The sequence below is a fragment of the Trachypithecus francoisi genome, unplaced genomic scaffold (genome assembly GCF_009764315.1).
Source record: "Trachypithecus francoisi isolate TF-2019V2 unplaced genomic scaffold, Tfra_2.0 Lachesis_group11, whole genome shotgun sequence".
In the NCBI taxonomy this organism is placed as follows: Eukaryota; Metazoa; Chordata; class Mammalia; order Primates; family Cercopithecidae; genus Trachypithecus; species Trachypithecus francoisi.
Genome location: NW_022681456.1, coordinates 13,231,789 through 13,252,385, shown reverse-complemented (window position 1 = coordinate 13,252,385; position 20,597 = coordinate 13,231,789). Strand labels below are relative to the sequence as shown.

The window sequence follows — 20,597 nt, the reverse complement described above, 5'->3', positions numbered from 1 at the left end:
GTGTTCCATAAGTTGTACTGTCTGAAATGTGGATATGTGGTATACTGGAACCAGAAGCTCTCTCTCTTCCCTCACCCAGCCCCCAAAGAGCAGTTATTAAATTAATTACGTATCCTACAATCAATGAGGATACTGATTGGAACTGAGGGTATACAATGTTATCTCCATTTTACAGACAAAGAAAGAGGGGCTTCGTAGGATAATAAGCATAGGTTACTAAGAGGCCAATTTATAATCTGAACTCCATCTGATTCCAGAGCCCATGGCTTAGACTACTAAGTTACCCAGCTGCTCTGGCTGAAATGTGGGTGGAGAGCATCTCTCTCAGGTTCACACACACACATACGGGAAGGCCCCCAGAGGCTTCGCCACAGAACACAGAGGTAAATGACGCAAAGATCAGAAGTCACTGTTCCAGAAAACGCAAATTTGGAGAGCACTAGAGTTACATGAGAAAGTAACCAAATGCAGTCTACATACTAGTGTATCCCACTAAAACTAAACTTTCAATTTTTAAAATGGGGGACAAGATGAATTACAAAGGGGTATAAGGAAACTTTTGAGGGTGATGAATACAATAAATATTTTGTTTTTATTGCTCAAGAATGAAATTTGGATAATCTTATCCAAAATAATAATAAAATTCATTATTCTGATTGTTTTGCTGTTTCAGTTATATACACGTTTTAAAATGCATCAGATTATAGTACACCAATTCTACCTCAATAAAACTGTAAAAACAATGTTTTTTAGAAAGTTCTTATGCCAAAAGACTAAAAAAGGAAAAAAGAACTCCAGATGAATGGAACAGGATTACTAATGCACACATTTTTAAAAATCCAAGCTTATATAAGGAAAAAATGGTAATATAAAAAATTCCACAGTCATAAAATGATCTACATTTTATTCAGTGATCATTCACGCGCATGTATGTAATATAAGCAAATTGTTTAAAATAAGAAAGGAAGACAACAAGAAACTAAAATCCTAGGGCAGAAAACTACCAGAATGTCACCCCCCAACTACTCAAGGAAGGGAGGAGGGATGGAGGAAATCCACAGACATTTTAAGGCAGGCCCATCCCGATCCACCATCATATCAGGAAATGCAGACCAAAAAACTGGTCTGTCAGTTCCCCACTAAAGTCAAACAGAGGCAAATATCATTACCTAGTAATTCTTGGGAAATGCTCACCAGAAGTAAGTGCTCACAGCCGCCAAAGGCCTTGTGCTACAGGGTTTCCTAACAGATTGATCCATTATGGAAACAATCCAAATATCTACCAACAAGGAGAATGGATAAACAAACTATAGTTCTATTCATACACCAGAAACACCATACAGTGATTAAAAAAAGAACAAATTATTGATAGGTACAGCAACGTGGAGGAACCTCACAAACCATTTAAGCAAAAAAAAAAAAAAAAAGCTAAGCCCCAAAGAGCACATCCCCTGTGATTCCATTTATATGACGTTCAAGAACAGGCAAGACTAAACTATGGTATCAGAGGTCAGCATAGTGGTTACCCTTTGGGTGAAGGATGATGATGGGAAGGGAACATGAGGGAGCCTTCAGGGCTGAGAAAGTTCTGTACCTTGATCTACATTGGGGTTACCTAGTTGTCTATCTGTATAAAAATTTTATTGAGCTGTATACTTAAAATTACTACATTTTTATGTGCTTTACTAGATATATTTTATACCTAAATCAAGAAAAAAAAAACCGTTAGGACTTAATATCTCATTTATAGTAGCTAAAGAGGAAATAAAGAGCTCATAACAAGAAAATAAAATATGTATGTGTGTGGAGGCTGGAAGGTGTTTCTGGAAATTCACAAATGCAAATAATACAAACAAGGACAAGATCACTGAGGACTAAGAAGGTAATAAAGTGACAAAAAGGCCAAAGAAAAGAGAGGGCACATGAATAAGGAGAACATCCCCATCTTCTGAAAGGGGCCTATTTCAGTCCTTCACTCTGATCAAAAATAGACTGAATTCCCACCGACCCTACTCTATTATATAACCTATGGAAGATGCTTATCTACTCATAGCATTTATTTCTCTCAATATAAATAACATCTCCCAAAGAGTCCTAGATTTTGAATTTGCATGTTAGAAAGCCAAATTTTGCCTGGTAGGAAATTACAATTTCTAGGTCTCCAGGAGAAGAGCTCATTGGTTCCTCCTCTGCAGGGGCAGCAATCTGGAGAAGTCTCACAGATACAACCACCTTGGTGACAGGAGAGTCTCTGACCTGGGTTAGCCATGAAACCGTCTACATTGGGGTAGGAGGGGGAGCTGCCTTGGGATTGTCATTGCAGCTGCTGGAACCTATTAGTGCTTCCACAAGTGGGAATTATTTTGACCCTTCCAACTATCCTCTTCCCCCAAACAGGAAGAATGGTTTCAGTTTTTCAAAACTGGAAGAACCCCAAAAAACAGGTTATCCAGGGCTCAAAAACTCCAAATAAGGTTGATTGCATTATCTCCTTCAAGCTGCAAGTTCGAATCAAAACTCGTCACCAATATGTTAAAGAGATGTCCCCTTTTCCTTCTTTGTTAGTTTCATGCTATTTTAATCATCTTTGGTTAATTAATACTCACAGTACAGCTGTTACGAAGAGCATCAAATTTGCGCTGGATTTCATCTCTATGTGCCTAAAAGGTAAGAAGTTGATTATAAATTTTTCATAGGGTAGAATACAATTCTACATGCTACGGGTCAAATACAGAGAATAGCAATTTGCCTGGAAAGCCGAGAATGCAGCACCAGCATCTGTTTTTCAAAGAACGAATTAATCAAATCATCCCCAACACCAGAAATAAGTTACAGGAATACACAATGCTGTGTTAATAACAACTAACTCTTTAGACCACACATGCACACCTTGTACAAATATTTTTAACATTTATATTAACACCTAGAGATTATTAGGAGAAAAGGGGGAAAAAAGCAATAAAGGATGAAGTTTTACTCTCCTTCACTTGTCCTATTCCCATTCTGAAAAGATGAGTAATTTTCCCTCTTCCCTCCAACTAACTCCTCCTCAGCCTATTCCCTGACACACACATACACACATACACACAGAAACGCACACACAGGACAACAGCCAGGACAAAGGGACTTTGTGTGTGTGTTGTTTTTTCATTAAAAGCTGCTGACATTCAGAAAACTCTACATCGGCATTGAAATAAATATATATAGGCTTTCTCCAGGACAAAGCTGCCTTAAACCAGCAGCATTTGTTCAGTTGACAAGGATTATTTTTTAGCGCATACTATATGCTTGACACCATGGAAGGATATAGGCATCCATGAGCTGTGCCTTCATTCTGGTGAGGGAAGATCAGAAATGAATAAGTGCATGATTACAGATTGGGACAAATGTTATAAAGAAAACAAATAGGGACCGGTTTAAAAAAAAAAAAAAAAGAATAAGAAAGGTAGGTAGAAACTTACTTAGACGGGGTGGTCAAGGAGGGCTTCTCTGAGGAGGTGGCATGTAAGCTGAAACCTATAGGATGATGAGGACCCAGCCATGCAATGGACAGGAGACGGCAGAGGGAGCAGCATTTGCAAAGACCCTGAGGCAGGAAAGGGTCTGGTGCATTTGATGAACAACAACAACCAAAAAAACTGAGTGGCTACAGCAGAGTTTTTCAAATTGCAAGCTGTAACCCAACAGCAAGCATGACAAGTCGGGATTTTTGGTTCATTGTATCCAATGAAGTAGAACAAAAAAGATAGAATTGAAAATATCAGAATGTGCCTTGAGTAGTAAACATGAGCTCTGTTATAGGAAACTTCTGCTTTAGATACTATAACTCATCAAATTTAAGGTACTTTCCATTGTAAAACCTATGACTGTTCTATGTAACATTAAGGAAGAAAAAGTGCTATCAAACTATGACATGTTTATGTCTGTATATGACTGTAATATGCACCATGATTTCAGATGCCTTAGAATCGGTGAAATACAGTAAATATATTCCCTTCTATTGGATTGCAAATAAAATGTATTCTGTGGGCTGTGGTCAACTTTTGAAAAAGCACAGCAATGAAGAAAAAAAGTAGCCCAAGATGATGATAGGGACCAAGGCAGAGACCAAGAATCTTGAAGGTCCAGTAAAGAATTTAGGTTTCATTCAAAATTCAATTAATTGAAAACCAATGGAAAATTTTAAGAAAGAAAGTGACGGATTTTACTGTTGTTTTAAGATCACTGTAGATGCTATAGGGAGAAGAGGATCAAAGGTAGAACATAGCCGGGAAACCACTGAAGGTATTGTTACTGCCATTCAAGCGAGAGACGATGGTGGCTTGGAGAAGGATGATGGCAAAAAACAAAAACAAAAACAGAGAACGTGGATGAAACTGAGACCTCCTTTGAAAACATAAGGAAAAGGACTTACTGATAGATGTGTGGCCCAGAGGAAAGAGGAGTCAACAATGCCCTAACAGATTTTTCACTTGTTAGACAAAGTGGATATGGTCCCATTTGCTTACATATGAAAACCCAAATAAGAACCCAGAACCCAGTTTAGGGCAGATGTAAGAGCGCTTCTTCTATTTAATTTAAAAAAAAAAAAAAAGTCTCCATAAGAAGGTCTATAAAAGGCCAGGCACAGTGGCTCATGCCTGTAATCCCAGCACTTTGGGAAGCTGAGGCGGGCAGATCACGAGGTGAGGAGATCAAGACCATCCTGGCTAACAAGATGGTCCCTACTAAAAAATACAAAAAATTAGCCGGGCATGGTGGCGGGCGCCTGTAGTCCCAGCTACTGAGGAGGCTGAGGCAGGAGAATACCCAGGAGGCAGAGCTTACAGTGAGCCGAGATCACGCCACTGCACTCCAGCCTGGGTGACAGGGAGAGACTACGTCTCAAAAAAAAAAAAAAAAAAAAGCCTATAAGATAACTAAGTCAAAAATTTTAGAGCTGTGATGTTTTCTCTAACATGTCTATTTTTCTATAAATACTATTGTAAGTTTATAACGGCAGATTAGACACTTTAGAAGAAAAGATTAGTGAACTTGAAGACAAATAGAAACAAAGAAGTAGAAGACAAGAAGTAGAAACCAAAATGAAACACAATGAGAAAAGAAAAAGGCATTTTCAAAAAATGCAGAGCATCAGGGAGTTGTAAGACAACTTCAAGTAGCCTAACATACACGTAATTAGAGTCCCAGAAAGAGTATAGGAGACAGAAAAAAATATTTGAAGAAATAATGGCCACAAATTTTCCAAAGTTGACAAAAGCCATAAACCCACAGATGCAAAATACTCAACAAGTCCCAAGCATGAGAAATGTGAAGAAAATGAACCTAAAGCACACTATAATGAAACTGTTTCAATCCAAAAACAAAAAGAAAACATTAAAAAAGAAAAAAAAAACACAGCCAGAGAAAAATACATGTCACATTAAGAGAAACAAAAATTAGAAAGATTTCTCACCAAGATGGGGAGAAGGAGTGGGCATGAAAAGCTAGAACACAGTAAAGCAATATCTTCAAAGTGCTGAAATAAAAAAAAAACCTGTCCACACAGAATTCTATATCCAGCAAAAATATCTCTTAAAAAATGAAGGTAACATAAAAACTTTTTCAAACATACAAAAGTTGAAGGAATTTGACACTAGCAGACCTGAGCTATAAGAAATGTTAAAGGAAGTCCTTCTGGCAGATGGAAAATGGCAACCAGAAATTTGGATCTACACAAATGAATGAAGAGCCCTGGAGAGACAGTAAAATAAAACAAACCAAAAATAGATTAGTTGCTCAAAATAGCCAAAAATAGCCAAAATAGCTTTGTATTGTTCCCAATACAAAGAAAAGATAAATGTTTGAGGTGAGGGATATCCCAATTACCCTGATTTGATCATTACACATTGTAGGCATGTATCAATATCATATGTATCTCAAAAATATATACAACTGTGATATATCAATTAAAAAATATAAAAAATACCAAAAAATAGATAGTTGCATAGATAGAATCACAGACAGATTTATAAATAAAAAGTTATTATTTAGAATTGACTTCCTAAATAACTAGCCTATATTCTATGAACTAATTTAACAGATCTTAATTGTTTTTCTAAAACTCTATCTGCTTTTTGCCCAGCAATAATGAGATTTATTACTTTGTTAAGATAAGAATACTACTTATCCAAAGTAAGACTACGGCTATCTGCACTATGTCAAAATCTCATCTGTGACCAAGCAGCAGCCTAGATCCAAGGACCACACAACCCCCTTTAGTGCCTTCCATGATCGCCAAAAACCAAAGGCAAGGATTCGTCCTAGAGGAAGAATAAGGCCCTTATGTTAATAGATTCTTGGTCAGGAATCAGCACATTTTTTCCTTAAAATGCCAGATAAGGAAATTTCCTTAAAATTTCCAGAGCATTCAGTCTTGGTTAGAATTACTTAACTCTATCTTTCTAGAGCAAAAGCAGCCACAAACGATAGGTAAACAAACGGGCATGTTTGTTTCTAATGTGTTCTAATAAAACTTCATTTACAGAAAACAGGTGACAGACTAAAATTTGGCCTGTAATTTGCCAATCTCTGCTCTAAATGACCATTTGGTGTGAAATCTCTCAAAGACAGAAACAGGAAGCTGAGAGTGGAGTTAGCTCCTTCAAAGTATAAGTGGTGGCCATAAAAAAGCTCACTGGCTTATATACAGGGACAGAAGCCCTATTCCACTTTCTTAATAATAGCAAAGTTTCAAATGACACAGCACCATTAAAAACTCATTTAACTCCCCCACTGGAGTCTGAAATTTCAGTCATTAATACTGATCCATTTCCATTAAAATTAACCATTACGGGGCCTTTGGATCATGTCAAGCAATCCTCTCTGAGGGTTAATATAATGAACTACAGTCATTATGGCTTTTGATTTATTACTGTTTATGAAATATAAATACAAAATGTAGAACTGACCCTGTTGTGGATGCCAGACATACAGTAAGCACTTAACTACTGAACTAGTCACAGTAATAAAATGGTAAGTCATATGTTTTATGTCTTTTTGAAATAAGTTGTAAAACAAATACACAAAAAGGCAAAAGATCATGCAATAGAATATATACATAAAGACAGCAAAACATATAAGACAAGCTTTGCATGCTCTCAATGAAATGTATGAGTGTTAATTAGATATCAGGTGCTACAGGGAATAAATACCTACACTCTTAAAAATTTCTGAGGATCCCAAAGAGCTCTTGTTTATGTAGTATTCACCTACACTTGCAACATTAGAAATGAAGACTGAGATGGCCAGGCACAGTGGCTCACACCTGTAATCCCAGCACTTTGGGAAGCTGAAGCAGGTGGATCACGAGATCAGGAGTTCGAGACTAGCCTGACCAACATGGTGAAACCCCATTTCTACTAAAAATTTAAAAATTAGCTTGGAACGGTGGTGCACGCCTGTAATTCCAGCTACTCAGGAGGCTGAGGCAGAAAAATTGCTTGACCCCAGGAGGTGGAGGTTTCAGTGAGCCGAGATCACACCATTGCACTCCAGCCTGGGCGACAGAGGGAGACTCCATCTCAGAAAAAAATAAATAAATAAATAAGACTGAGATATTTTTCAAATATTTATTTTTCATTTCTCTTAAAATAACACTAACATTGCTTTTGCACCATGAGTGCAAATATTCACACAGTGAAAAGTGTCAAATGACATCTTAGTATTGTTATGAAAACAGTCTGACAGCCAGGCTTAATGGCTCATGTCTGTAAATCCCAGCAATTTAAGAGACCAAGGCAGGCAAATTGCTTGAGCCCAGGAGTTCAAGACCAGCCTTGGAAACACGGTGAAACCTCTTCTTCACAAAAATATACAAAAGTTAACCGGGCATGTGGCGTGCACCTATACTCCCAGCTACTTGGAAGGCTGAGGTGGGAGTATCACTCTTGAGCCTGGGAGTCAGGGCTGCAGTGTGCTGACACTGCACCACTGCACTCCAGCCTGGGTGACAGAGTGAGACCCTGTCTCAAAAAAAAAGGAAAAAAAAAAGGAAAAAACCCATCTGATCTTGGGAAACCCAGGAATCCACAGACCCACTTTAGGAACCACTAACCTAGGAGCTGGGTGGCAAACATGTGGACGGACAGGCTGCAGCCAGTCTGGCCCTAAGACCGGAGAGATACTTTCTTTTGGAAGTATTTATGTCTTAATTTTCAGGAAAGTTACAAGAAGAAGAAAGAAGAGTAAATTACAATGTAGCCTTGAGGGAGGAAGTATCTGCAGAACTGAAGAAAGGAAACAAGCGTGTAGATGTCTGACCACCTTCTGGGATCCACAGTCAGGATTCTAGAATGCTTCGGCTTCTGTGCACCTACCCCCTTTCTGAGTGAAGACAGGCACCAGGCAAGAATGTCACCTTACATGCTCCGATTTCACATCTTGGCTATCATGCCGATGGCTTACTAATTAATTAAACAGAGGGCTTGATATTTATGTACGAGAATAAGAACGTGCACTGACTCATGATTTTAACAAATCAAAGAGGATGACTTTGGGATCCCATCATCACGCTATGCAGGGAGAAGGATTCCTTTCATCAGTGTCTCTCGCTTTCAACTCTTGATTATTCAACATTAGTCACTTGACAGAATCAGCAAAAGAACAGAGAAGCGAAAACACAAAATGTGTTCGTGAGGCCTGGCTGGTGTATACAGAGCACACAGCATGCCTCTTGCCTAGTGGTCCTCTTCAGAGTGATGCTTATACCGCATCACACATCGTGTGCGATAAAGTGTGCAGACGCAAATTCTCTCCCTTGAGATGGAGTCTTAAATACCAAGTTCAGGTGGAAACCTCTCTTTTCCAGCAATAAGTACTGAAGTATCTTAAAAGCATGTTTCTGTTTAAATTTGATAGGATGGGTAAAGTGAAAGTGAAGAAAAGGCAAGCATTAGAAAGGGCAACAAAGGCCTCCCAGCTGCACCACCAAGGCCCTTCAATGGAGAGCTTTAATTGAACTGTGCTCCATGTAATTCCGCCCAGGGATGGAGGCCAAACAAGGTAACTGCTCCCTTTCACAGGCTAGGAGATGGCTGCCTCTTCAAATTAAACAATAATAGTACATTTGACTATTCCCTTTTATTGATAAAACAGCCTGCTGTGAAACTCACAAATCTCCTAGGAGATCATTTGAGATCCAGCTGATTTCATCTGACTCATGCTTGTGCATGGTCTCAACTTGGGTCTCAAACAATGAGAAAGCTGAAAAGTATGGCATTTGGGAACCATTTTCTCTTTTTCTTGGAAAAGACGTTTTTCAGGACAAATTCAACTAACCCATTCAGGCAACAAAACATGCTGTCAATAACCAGGTTTATGGAACATAATCAAGAAAAGGGGGAAGGAAAGGCCCACAGCCTTGAAACTGAACGGAAGCAAATGGAAATGGCGTTTGGATTTCCGTATGATGGGTTTGCAAACAGCTGTTGGAGGAAGGCACTTCTGCCATCATTTGAAGAAGCCCTGTTTTTTCCATAGCATCTTCATCTGCAAGAGCAATACAGCCCTAGTTTCTAAACCAAGGGAGGTTTGTTTCTTTATTTTTTTTTAAGAAGATGCTTTGAGGCAGTGATCTCATCTAACTAAATTAAGTCGTGACTTGCTGCTGTGCTCAGCTTCCAGCAGCCATCAGACACAGCACATTCCAACCAGCAGCAAGAAAGGATTTAAAGGACTAATTTCCCCATAGATAAAGAGCAGTGACACGTGCTCTATTTTATGCCCTCTTCCTTCCAGACAGGGCCAGGATAAGATACACAGTCACCCTTCCTTTCCAATTCCAATGGAGCAGCAAGATAAATGTGTCCTTCTCAGCTGCTCAGAAATAAACGGATTTGAGGAATTACAGACCAATCCCCTGGGGAGAAAAGGCTAAAGACACAGCCTTGGGCCCATAGCAAGGGCTTAATAAATATGGATTAAATTACTGATGGCTCTTTTTCTTTCAGAGGTTGGGTATTCACACAGGAGGAAAATATTAATATACAATGCGTTAAATATAATAGTGGTTGAAATTTATGTGCCTCCCCTTAAAAGCTAAGAAATGTTATCTGTCTCTCTCTCTCTCCACCCACCCAACTCCAGCAAGTCTATAGGCCTTCTTGGCATGAACTCTTATATATCAACTTCATTCCTAGTTCCATTTTTTCTTCTACAGACTTATTTTTTCTTTGCCTTTTGTTTCTTATTTTGTTGTTTTACTGTGTTGCATCTTTCCAAACGGTTTTCAGTCCACTGTGAAACAAGACAGTATACACAAAGACATACTGTCGTTATTTTTTGCCAAAGCAAATATTGGGGGCATGATGTGGCAGCATTTAATAAATGTTCTTGTTAAAGAGACTATGGAACCTAAATGTGCAGTCAATATCTGAACTTGGTGTAAGTCCTAGAAAATCTAGGATGCACAAACATACTGGAAGCCACTGTACTTGGACTGGTCCTATACAGACCCTGGCACTGTCAGATCACATTCCCAGTTTGGTTCAGATACTGGGATCCCCAAATGCAACAACAGGCAATAACTTCTAAGAATGAAACTATGTTAGATAGATAGATAGATAGATAGATAGATAGAGATAGGGATAGATAGATGTACATGTGCATTACATCTAGGTAAATTGTAAGCAATGAATGTACACAGCCATTCATTCTATAGAAGCAACCCCAATCAAAGAGAGGTTTAGAGATGTTCACTGATGGAAATGGAGACAGCATCCAAGTTGAGTCAGAATGAATAAGGTACCTATTTAGAAGGCTTATTAAAAAAACACTAAACCCAATCAGCTGTATTGTGCCTGGCCCACAGGAGAGGGCACCCTGACCAGCAGACAGGTGTGTGCCTGTCTGCTTGGCAGGTACAGTATGATACTATGAGAAATGTATGAGCTTGGTTGACACCAGCCATTAAAACTCATTTTTTTTTCTGTGCTCACAGTCTAGGTCCTCCAAGAGCCTCCCAAGACTAACAGGGTTTTCTAAGTATACTTCCCTGAATGGGAAAAAGAAAATGTGAACACTGGCCACCCAGAGTACCCTAGTCAACTTGGTAGCTGCACTTCCCCCTTAAAGTTGATAAGTTGGCATTTCACATACCAGATTTTTCTGAGTTTTGTTATTCTGGGTCAGTCTCTGTGGGAATGATCAAATGTGGGGAAAATGGCCCCACAAAAATTCCATTTCAGACTTCTAAAAAGAACTAAGATTTAAATCCAGTAACACCCCCGCTCCAAGTTCTACCTCCTGAGAATACTCTCCAGCTGAGTAAACTAGTCTTTCAGAAAGAGCAAGGAAGCCAGGTCCCCTTTAGAGAAAGAACCTTTCATTCAGTAGAATTTTTCCCATCCAGATCATACCAGATGCATACAAAAGACAGGAAGCAGAACCTACAGCTTGAAAAAAAACAAAAAACAAAAAAAAGTAACACAAGTGAGGTAAACCAAAACAAAAAATAAAAATATGGTAGAAAGACTACTATAAGATATAAGATTATTATTATTATTTTAAATGATTAGCGAAAATTAAAGTAGAAGACCAAGGTAAACAGACTTTGGCTGAAAACAAACTTTAAAATACAATGATGATTTTTTTTTTTAAAAGAAGGAAAATACATAACTAAAGGAGGAACTTTTCAAGATACTAACTACTAGTTCCAATGAAGAAGCAGCCTATGTAAGCCAATTTCCTGGCCATTGAATATCTTTGTGGATCATGTTTTCCCTCCTGGAATTTCTATCCAGGAGCCAATATCCTCAGTGCCACACTCATTCTAGCTGAGGCCTTTAGCAACCTGAAGATGTTGCTCCCCAGACCTACCGTAAGCGCTTGGATCTCCTCTTCGGCTTCTGCTGTGGTCTCTTCCAGCTCTGTCTTCGCCTGGCGAAGCTGGCTTTCCAGGGCCGCCCGGGCAGCCTGCAGGGCTGTCAACTGTGACTCACGCTCCTGCAGGGAGAGCTGCAGCTCTGTGAGCTGGCGCTTGAGCTCCAGTTTCTGCTCCTCGTGCTCTAGACTGACCTGAGAGAGAGAGAGAGAGAGAGAGAGAGAGAGAGAGAGAGAGAGAGAGATAAACCCTTGGCTGGTCTGAACAAAAGAGAAAGTGAAAACATGACCTGCTACTCAACCTGCAGCTGAAACCTGGTCTTGGAACCACCTTCTCAGCACTCCACAGAGGAGAGGAAGATGCGACAAAATGGGCCTGACTTCCATGCATCTCCGAATTCAACAGGAGTAAGAACAGGTAAGGGCTATATCTCCTAACCACCCCTTACTTACATATATTCAAATACCTGGGAAGACTTTAAAAGGAAAAGCCACACAGCAAGAATCACGAATGAAAATGATGACGATTACTCTTATTAGAAAAACATTTAAAGCTAAGCAGATATAAAAAACATCATATTAGTAACAAAGACATCTTTTCAATTTTATTGTGAATGGAATAACAGACTGAATTCTAGTTATTTTAAACACACTTTCTCTGATGTGTCCTCACTAGGTAATCCGCTTTAATGTCACATTAGAAGTTAATCATTCTTCCCTCCATCTGCTCATCCATCCACCTATCTATTCAATCTTTCATCCATTCATTTAACAAAAATTTACTCAGCAATTTCTGTGGAAAATGGAATATGGAGATGAAAACAGTCTCTGCCTTCAAGTGGGGAGAAAAATGAAAAGCAACCATGACCATGTATCATGGTCAAGTGCAACGGTCAGGACATGCAGGGATGTTGCAGGAATACAGCACGCGGGCAGAGGAGCTAACTCTGGATCTGTTAAATTCTGTTGAAGAATATGCAGGAGTCAAACAAGCAGGTATGAGGAGAAAGAAAATTCCAGGCAGGGGAAGCAAGACATCCAAAAGTATGGGGGTGAGGGAGATCACAGCACATCTATAGACCTGACAAACACGGACAGTGTGGTCCTAAAGATGAATGTCAAGCAACTCAGAGATGCCAGCTGCCCTCAGAGAGCTCACTGTCTAAGGGGACTGCCAAGAACACACTGTGATGAGCTGTGCCCTGAAAGCCATGGGGATAAAAAGGAGACCTCCTTTTCATCAGAGGGTTGGAGAAGGCTCCTTAGAAAAGGTGGCACCCACGTCCCACAGCCCATGGGGTGAAGAGAAGAAACACTTGCAAAACATGTAACCTGGAAAACCAACAGGATTTAGTGGTTAATTTGATGTGGGGCAGAGAACAAAGGACATAAGGGAGTCAAAGATGACTCCCAGCCGGGCGCGGTGGCTCACACCTGTAATCCCAGCACTTTGGGAGGCCGAGGCGGGCAGATCACGAGGTCAGGAGTTCGAGACCAGTCTGGCCAGCATGGTGAAACCCTGTCTCTACTAAAAATAACAAAAAATTAGCTGGACATGGTGGTGCATGCCTGTAGTCCCAGCTATTCGGGAGGCTGAGGCAGGAGAATCACTTGAACCTGGCAGGCAGAGGTTGCAGTGAGCCGAGACTGCGCCATTGTACTCTAGCCTGGGTGACAGAGGGAGACTCTGTCTCAAAAAAAAAGATGACTCCCACATTTCTGGACAGGTGAATGACACAAAGAGTGAGACCATTGCTATGATGGAATAGGAGAGAAAGAGCCAGTTTGAGGCAAAAGATAAGAAATTCTGTCTTGACATGCTGAAATTGAGCCCTGTGGGAGACATCCAAATGGAGATGTCTAATGTCTACTAAGACAACAGGTCAGAAACTCAAAAGAAAGGTCTGGATTGGCAACCTAGATCCGGGAGGCCTTAGCAAATCAGTGACGGCTGAAGCCACGGCTATTATCTCTCTCTTTTTTTTTTTTTTTTTTTTTTGAGGCAGAGTCTCGCTCTGTCGCCCGGACTGGAGTGCAGTGGCCGGATCTCAGCTCACTGCAAGCTCCACCTCCCGGGTTCACGCCATTCTCCTGCCTCAGCCTCCGAGCAGCTGGGACTACAGGCGCCCGCCACCTCGCCCGGCTAGTTTTTGTATTTTTAGTAGAGACGGGGTTTCACCGTGTTAGCCAGGATGGTCTCGATCTCCTGACCTCGTGATCCGCCCGTCTCGGCCTCCCAAAGTGCTGGGATTACAGGCTTGAGCCACCGCGCCCGGCCTGGCTATTATCTCTCTCTAGTGATGATGGTGATGATGACGACGTGACAGCAGCAAATACGGTCCTCACAACACACTGGGCCCTGAATTAACTCATTTCATTTTCAGAACAACTCACTAAGGGAGGTACTACATTACCTCCATTTTACAGATAAGCAAACTGTGGCACTGAGAGATTAGGTAACTGAGCAAATGTCACACAGCTGTAAAAAGCTATAAAAAAGGCAAGACTGACATTCAAACTCAGAAAGTCTGGCTCAAGAGTCCATGTAACATGTTGCTACATTCCTGCAACATCCCTACGTGTCCTGACCATTGCACTTGACCATGTACAGGGTAAACACTGTACCCTTCCATCTTACTAAAACACCAGCAGTCACAGCAGGGTGGGCCTCTACTAGCAAGCCTGAAAATTCTTCTGATACCACTTGGCAAAACCAAGAGAGGCAGGTGACAGTGACTCAACCGGAGGAGCAGGAGCCGGATGCTATACAATGAAGGAAGAACCCGGGAGCCTGCATCTTTGCGACTCCACACACCTGGCTAGAGAAGAGCTAATGCTGCACACATAAAGTTGGGGGAAGGCCCAGGGTCCTTTAAGGCGGATCAAACTCCAGGTGGAGGCCTCTGCCCTCAATCTCAGTAGCAGCATGTGGCCAAAAGAAGAGGAACTGATCTCGTTATATTTAGAGCTAAACTCCAAAACTCCCAGGGAGAATATAGAGCCTGAACCTCTCGTGAAACGTTTGAAGTTTCTCCTACCATCCTTGAGGGGCTGGCTCTACTGATTCAAGTAAAAAACAACAGCTTCCCTGGGACACTTTAATAGCCCAGATGAGCTACAGCAGCAGAGCAGGCTCCTAAGAGGAACATTTGTGCAAAGGGAAGGCAAGAGACAGCCAGTCAAGGCCCCCAAGCTAGAGAAGTCCATCTGGATTGTTTAGACTCACAACCTTAAGGGCAACTCTCCCGTGACCTTGCTGTTAAACTTACAGAAGAGTAAAAGTATAGCCTGGATAATAAAAGTTAAACCATCGCCTAAGGCTTCAGGCTCATGCCTGTAATCCCAGCACTTTGGAGGCCAAGGAGGGAGAACTGCTTAAAGTCAGGCGTCCTCCTTCTGAGATATCCTGACCTAAGAAATAATAAAAGAAAAATAAATAAATAATAAATAAATAAAGCCAGGAGCTCAAGACCAGCCTGGGCAACATAGCAAGACCCCATCACTACAAAAAATGAAAAATAAAACCAGACACTCCAGGTGACCCTAATAGAGGAGTCCACACCTTGACAACCCCTAAAAAACATGAGATAACACATTTTTACTGTCCCTTGGAGAAATGACTTCATTTTAATACTCCAAGACAAATAAAGACATGCATAAACATGAGTACTACCCAAGGCTTAGACCTCAGACCACTGTCTGCCCTAACATGACCTTCCTTAAGAAAGATCATCTGCTTTTTGAAGAACTCTATCACAAATATTTGAGCAACTCTTTTACATGAGACACTCTGTCTTCCTTCCCAGCCTGGGTGTCCAGCTTCCAACAACCACTCTCCTGAACTCCAGCTGTGTCTCTGCTGGTGCCAGCAAACCCTGCCGCTAGACTGAAAGCCCTCATGTCAGGAACAGGTCTTGTCACCACTGTAGACCCAGGCTACAAATCAGCACACAGCAGGTATTTGACAAATATACAGTGACTACATAAATGTAACCTTATGGCTTCTATCAACCTCAACATGTCTACAACCCAGTTTGTTATATTTTCCTCCCCAGAACCACCTGGTCACTCTTCCCAGCTTCCTGGTTCTTTTGAAGAGAGCTACCTTTCATCAATCACACCTGAATTTGGTTTTGTCTTTTAATCTCCCACTGTCACTTGAGACAGACCTCTGCCACCAGCACTGGGCCACCATGGCTAAGCTCTGACTAGGTCACGGGGCTGTCATTACGTCTTGATAAAGGAGGAATTGCCCTGCTCCCATTTGACAGATGCACAAATTGACACACTCCCCACGGGACCCTATAAAGGAGATACATTATCACTGACATCTTACAGATGAGGAAACTGAAGCCCAGCAGAGATGAGGCAGCTTGCAGAACTAGTAAGAGGTCACAAAACCAGTAAGAAGTTGAGGTGGAATTCTAACCCAGATCCCCATGGCCCAGTCTGTTACCAGAAGGAGGGCCTGGGGTCTAATTTGTCTATTTTGAACAAAGAATTGGACAAAATGCACAAAGCAACAAAAGAACGAAACACAGGCATGAAGCAGCGAAAGCAGGGATCTATGAAAGCAAGAAAGCACTCAGCAGGGTGGGAGCGGCCCCAGCAAGTGGCTCAGGACCCAGTTACAAAGTTTTCTGGGTTTTAAGTATTCCTTTTGGGGTTCCTACTGGTTAGTCCTTATCTGAATAAAGGATCTGGTCTGTGACTAATTAAAGGCTGAGGTGAACTGGCGCCCTATGCAGACGAAGGGATACTCCCTCCTTGGCCCATCCAAGGTGCTCTCCCTTTCCATCTGAGCAGTGGTGGAAAGGAGGGCACTGCAGGGAGAGGAGCCTCTTCCATCTTTTGCTACTGGGGCGTGGGGAGATGGGGTGGGGGCTCGGATTTTCCTTTTGGTTCAGCTTTAGGAAGTTTGCATTAATTGGCCTTGGGTTCCCTGCCCCCAGCCCCAGGTGTTTTCCTTTTGATCCAGCTCTGGGAAGTCAGCAGGAATGGGCCTTGGGTTACCTGCCCGCAGCCCCAGGTGTTTTCCTTTTAGAAAGCTAGCACAAATTGGCCAGGCGCGGTGGCTCACACCTGTAACCCCGACACTTTGGGAAGCTGAGGCAGGTGGATCACTTGAGATCAGGAGTTCAAGACCAGCCTGGCCAACATGGCAAAACCTCGTCTCTACAAAAATTGACTGAGTGTGGTGCCAGGAGCCTGTAGTCCCAGCTACTCGAGAAGCTGAGGCATGAGAATTGCTTGAACCCGGGAGGCAGAGGCTGCAGTGAACCAAGATCGCACCACTGCACTCCAGCCTGGACGACAGAGCAAGACTCTCTCTCTCACAAAAAAAAAAAAGAGGTTAGCACAAGGGCCTCAGATTCCCTGCCCCTAAAGCTTGGTGTTTTTCCTTGATTCAGCATGAACTGGCCTTAGGTTCCTTGCCTCCAGACCCTTTTCCTGCCTCAAGTCTGCCCCCTTAACCACCAAGCACAATGTCTCTTGCATACATATTGATTTGTGCTTGAAGGCTGGCTTGTTCAGAGCCCGAATTGCCCAGCAAATCCTCCCAGGAGATCACCCTCGCTCTCACCTCCCGCAGTCTTGTCTCCAGTTCCAGCAGCCGATTCTTGTCACTGTGGTCTTGGTGGCTGATCTTCTCCAGCTGCTCCTCCAGCTTTCGGTTCTGGGCCTCCAATTTCCCAGCCTGGGTCTCCAGGTAAAATTTCTGTTGCCTGAGTTCAGAAATCATCTCTTCTTGAGCCTTCCTAGTGGGGGTGGTGGGAGGATCCAAACAAAATCACAGTCTTGTTAGAGTTGAGCTTGTTTCTGCAGAAGGTAGACGGACATGGAGTGAGACATGTGTCCTTACTAAGTGGACTAGGGCCTTCCTGGGTTAGCTGTCTCCTGATCTGTCCTCATAAGCATGATCCTGGCATGATGAACGTGGAGACCATTTACTCATCACCACTCGGTGTCAGTCCCTCACATATGGGATTAAGTAATGTCCAGGGGGATGCAAGAGATACTAACATTTCACTCCTTTGACAGGCCTGTTTATTTCTTCTTTTGAGTCTATGTAGGGACAGAAGGGGGCCTCCTTAGATTACTGTATAAGGGCACCCCAGTAACTCATGAAGGCAGGCCCTGGAGAAAAAGGAGCAACAAGGAGAAAGAGTGGTATTCCTTCTAGTTCTCTGTAGATCTTCCTCACCTCTCCAGCAAACTGCTTAGAAGTATCAAAAACTAGAATGACTCAAAGACCCAAAACACAGCCTACTAAGCTGGTTTAGATTAAGATGGGACTATTTTGGGAGATCTCTGAAGAGAGAAACCCAAGGGGGACAGAAATTCCTGGAGATTGTAATTCTTCGGGGAAAAAGATTCAGATCAAAGCGCTCCTGGAACGCAGTCCTTGCTGAACCCCAAACTTCCTTCCCAAGGGTCTAACCTAGTGACAACTAAATGGATGGCCCAACTGGACACACACAATTTCACTTCTTACTAATTACAGGACCCAAGTCTGGGGAACAAGAACTCAGCTTTCCACAAGCAAATTATAAATAACCTCATTAGAGAGAGTAAAACACTCTGTAATGTGATGGTAATTGAAGGCATTTAAGAAAACCCGACTCAAAAGTGGCAGAGTGAGACCATTTAAGACAGGGCAAAATGACGTATCCGAAGGCTGGGCTGAGCTACAGAAGTCATTCAATCCACTCCAGCTCCATCAGAGAGAAGAAGGCAGTTTATGCCACAGGAGAGGAGACCAAAGTATAATAATGTAGGCAGTTAGAATTTGAATACTTACATGTTCCTTTGGGTAAAAAGACTGCTATTTGCTGCAAGTTTATTGGCTTCAGACAGTTCCACAATCCTCTGTTCCAGGGATCTGATCTTGGAATCCATAGCATTGATCATCTGAAACACAGGGCACCTATGAAACCTCACACACAGTTATACCAGAACAGGAGTAATAGGGGCAGTGCAGGCCAGGGTAAAAGTTTCATCTGAAATGACGGCAATTTGGCTAGAGCTAACAAGGCTCTCAACTCGTGTGTACTCTGAGGATCACAGATGGTACCACTCAAATGGATGGTACTTGGTTGTTTTTTCAGTGATGAAATCTCCCCACACTGGTTAAGTGGCTTGCATTTAAAACAGACATAAGGACCTATTCAGGAACCTAACATCCTGTGAGTAATCAGGCCTTGTTAAACCCCATCTCATCTGCATGTGACCTGGGCCTGCAAGAGTCTCTAACTCAAATCTGCACATTCATATTTATCATCATCCCGAGGACTGTCATTTTCTGAGTGATTCCTTGTCACCCAGCCACTACTGCTCTAGACTCCACAGCAGGGGTCTCCAACCCCAGGGGCCACAGACCAGTACCCCATTACCGGTCTGCCACCTGTTATGAGCCAGTCTGCACAGCATGAGGTGAGCGGCCAGCGAGCGAGCATTACTGCCTGAGCCCTGTCTCCTGTGGGATCAGTGGCATTAGATTCTCCTCGGAGTGTGAACCCCATCATGACCTGCAAAAGTGAGGGATCGAGGTTACGCACTCCTAACGAGAATCGAATGCCTCAGGCCAGGCATGGTGGCTTAGCCTGTAATTCCAGCACTTTGGGAGGCCGAGGCAGGCGGGTCACCTGAGGTCAGGAATTCGAGACCAGCCTGGCCAACATGGAGAAACCCTGTCTTTACCAAAAATACAAAAATTAGCCGGGTGCAGTGGCACATGCCTGTAATTCCAGCTACTCAGGAGGCTGAGTCAGGAGAGTTGCTTGAACTCAGGAGGTGGAGGTTGCAGTGAGCAGATATCATGTCACTGCACTCCAGCCTGTGCGACAGAGCAAGACTCTATCTCAAAAACAAACAAACAAACAAAACAAAAAAAGAATCTAATGCCTTAATGCCTGATAGTCTGAGGTGGTACAGTTTTATCTCAAAACCATCCCCCCACCCCTGTGGAAAAATTGTCTTCCACAAAACTGGTCCCTGGTGCTAAAAAGGTGGGGGACAGCTGCTCTGCAGCAAAGTTTCCCCAACTTAATGAATCATAAGAATTGGGGTGTGGGGGTACTGACTAAAAATGTAATATCCTAGGATCTTCCCTCAGAGATCGTGATGTGGGGTTGGGCACAGTGGCTCACACCTGTAATCCCAGCACTTTGGGAGGCCGAGGTGGGCAGATCACTTGGGGTCAGGAGTTCAAGACTGGCCTGGTCAACATAGTGAAACCCTGTCTCTACTAAAAATACAAAAATTAGCCAGGTGCGGTGGCACATGCCTGTCATCCCAGCTACTCGGGAGGCTGAGGCAGGAGAATCACTTGAACCTGGGAGGCAGAGGTTGCAGCGAGCTGAAATCATGCCACTGAACTCTAGCCTGGGTGACTCCACCTCAAAAAAAAAAAAAAGGAGAGAGAGATTCTGATATGGTAAGTCTTGGTGGGGTGCAGATAAATAAGCACCACAGGTAAACCTTAGGGGCAGCAAGTTTCTGAAACAACTGCCTATGTGGATTAGAAAAGAGACAAACAGGCAAGTAAAAAGAACAGAAGTGTAGGGCAAGGAGTGGCAGCCTATAATCCCAGCACTTTGGGAGACCAAGATAGGAGGACTGCTTGAGGCCAGAAGTTTGAGACCTGCCTGGGCAACATAGCAAGATCTCATCTCTACAGAAAACTTAAAAATTTGCTGAGCATGGGGGCATGCACCTGTAGTCCCAGCTACTTGGGA

General features: G+C 42.5%; 1 protein-coding gene across 6 annotated transcripts in view; it reads right to left on the bottom strand.

Moving 5' to 3' along the window:
- Positions 1–20,597, bottom strand: part of CIT (citron rho-interacting serine/threonine kinase) — a 208,960-nt gene that overhangs the window by 56,493 nt on the left and 131,870 nt on the right. For all 6 annotated transcript variants that reach the window (XM_033220411.1, XM_033220412.1, XM_033220414.1 and 3 more), the window contains exons 21-24: positions 18,662–18,771; positions 17,444–17,618; positions 11,857–12,054; positions 2,607–2,660 (exon numbers count right to left, since the gene is read on the bottom strand). In XM_033220411.1, the coding sequence (XP_033076302.1) occupies positions 2,607–2,660; positions 11,857–12,054; positions 17,444–17,618; positions 18,662–18,771 (537 nt within the window). The remainder of the gene's footprint in view (positions 1–2,606; positions 2,661–11,856; positions 12,055–17,443; positions 17,619–18,661; positions 18,772–20,597) is intronic.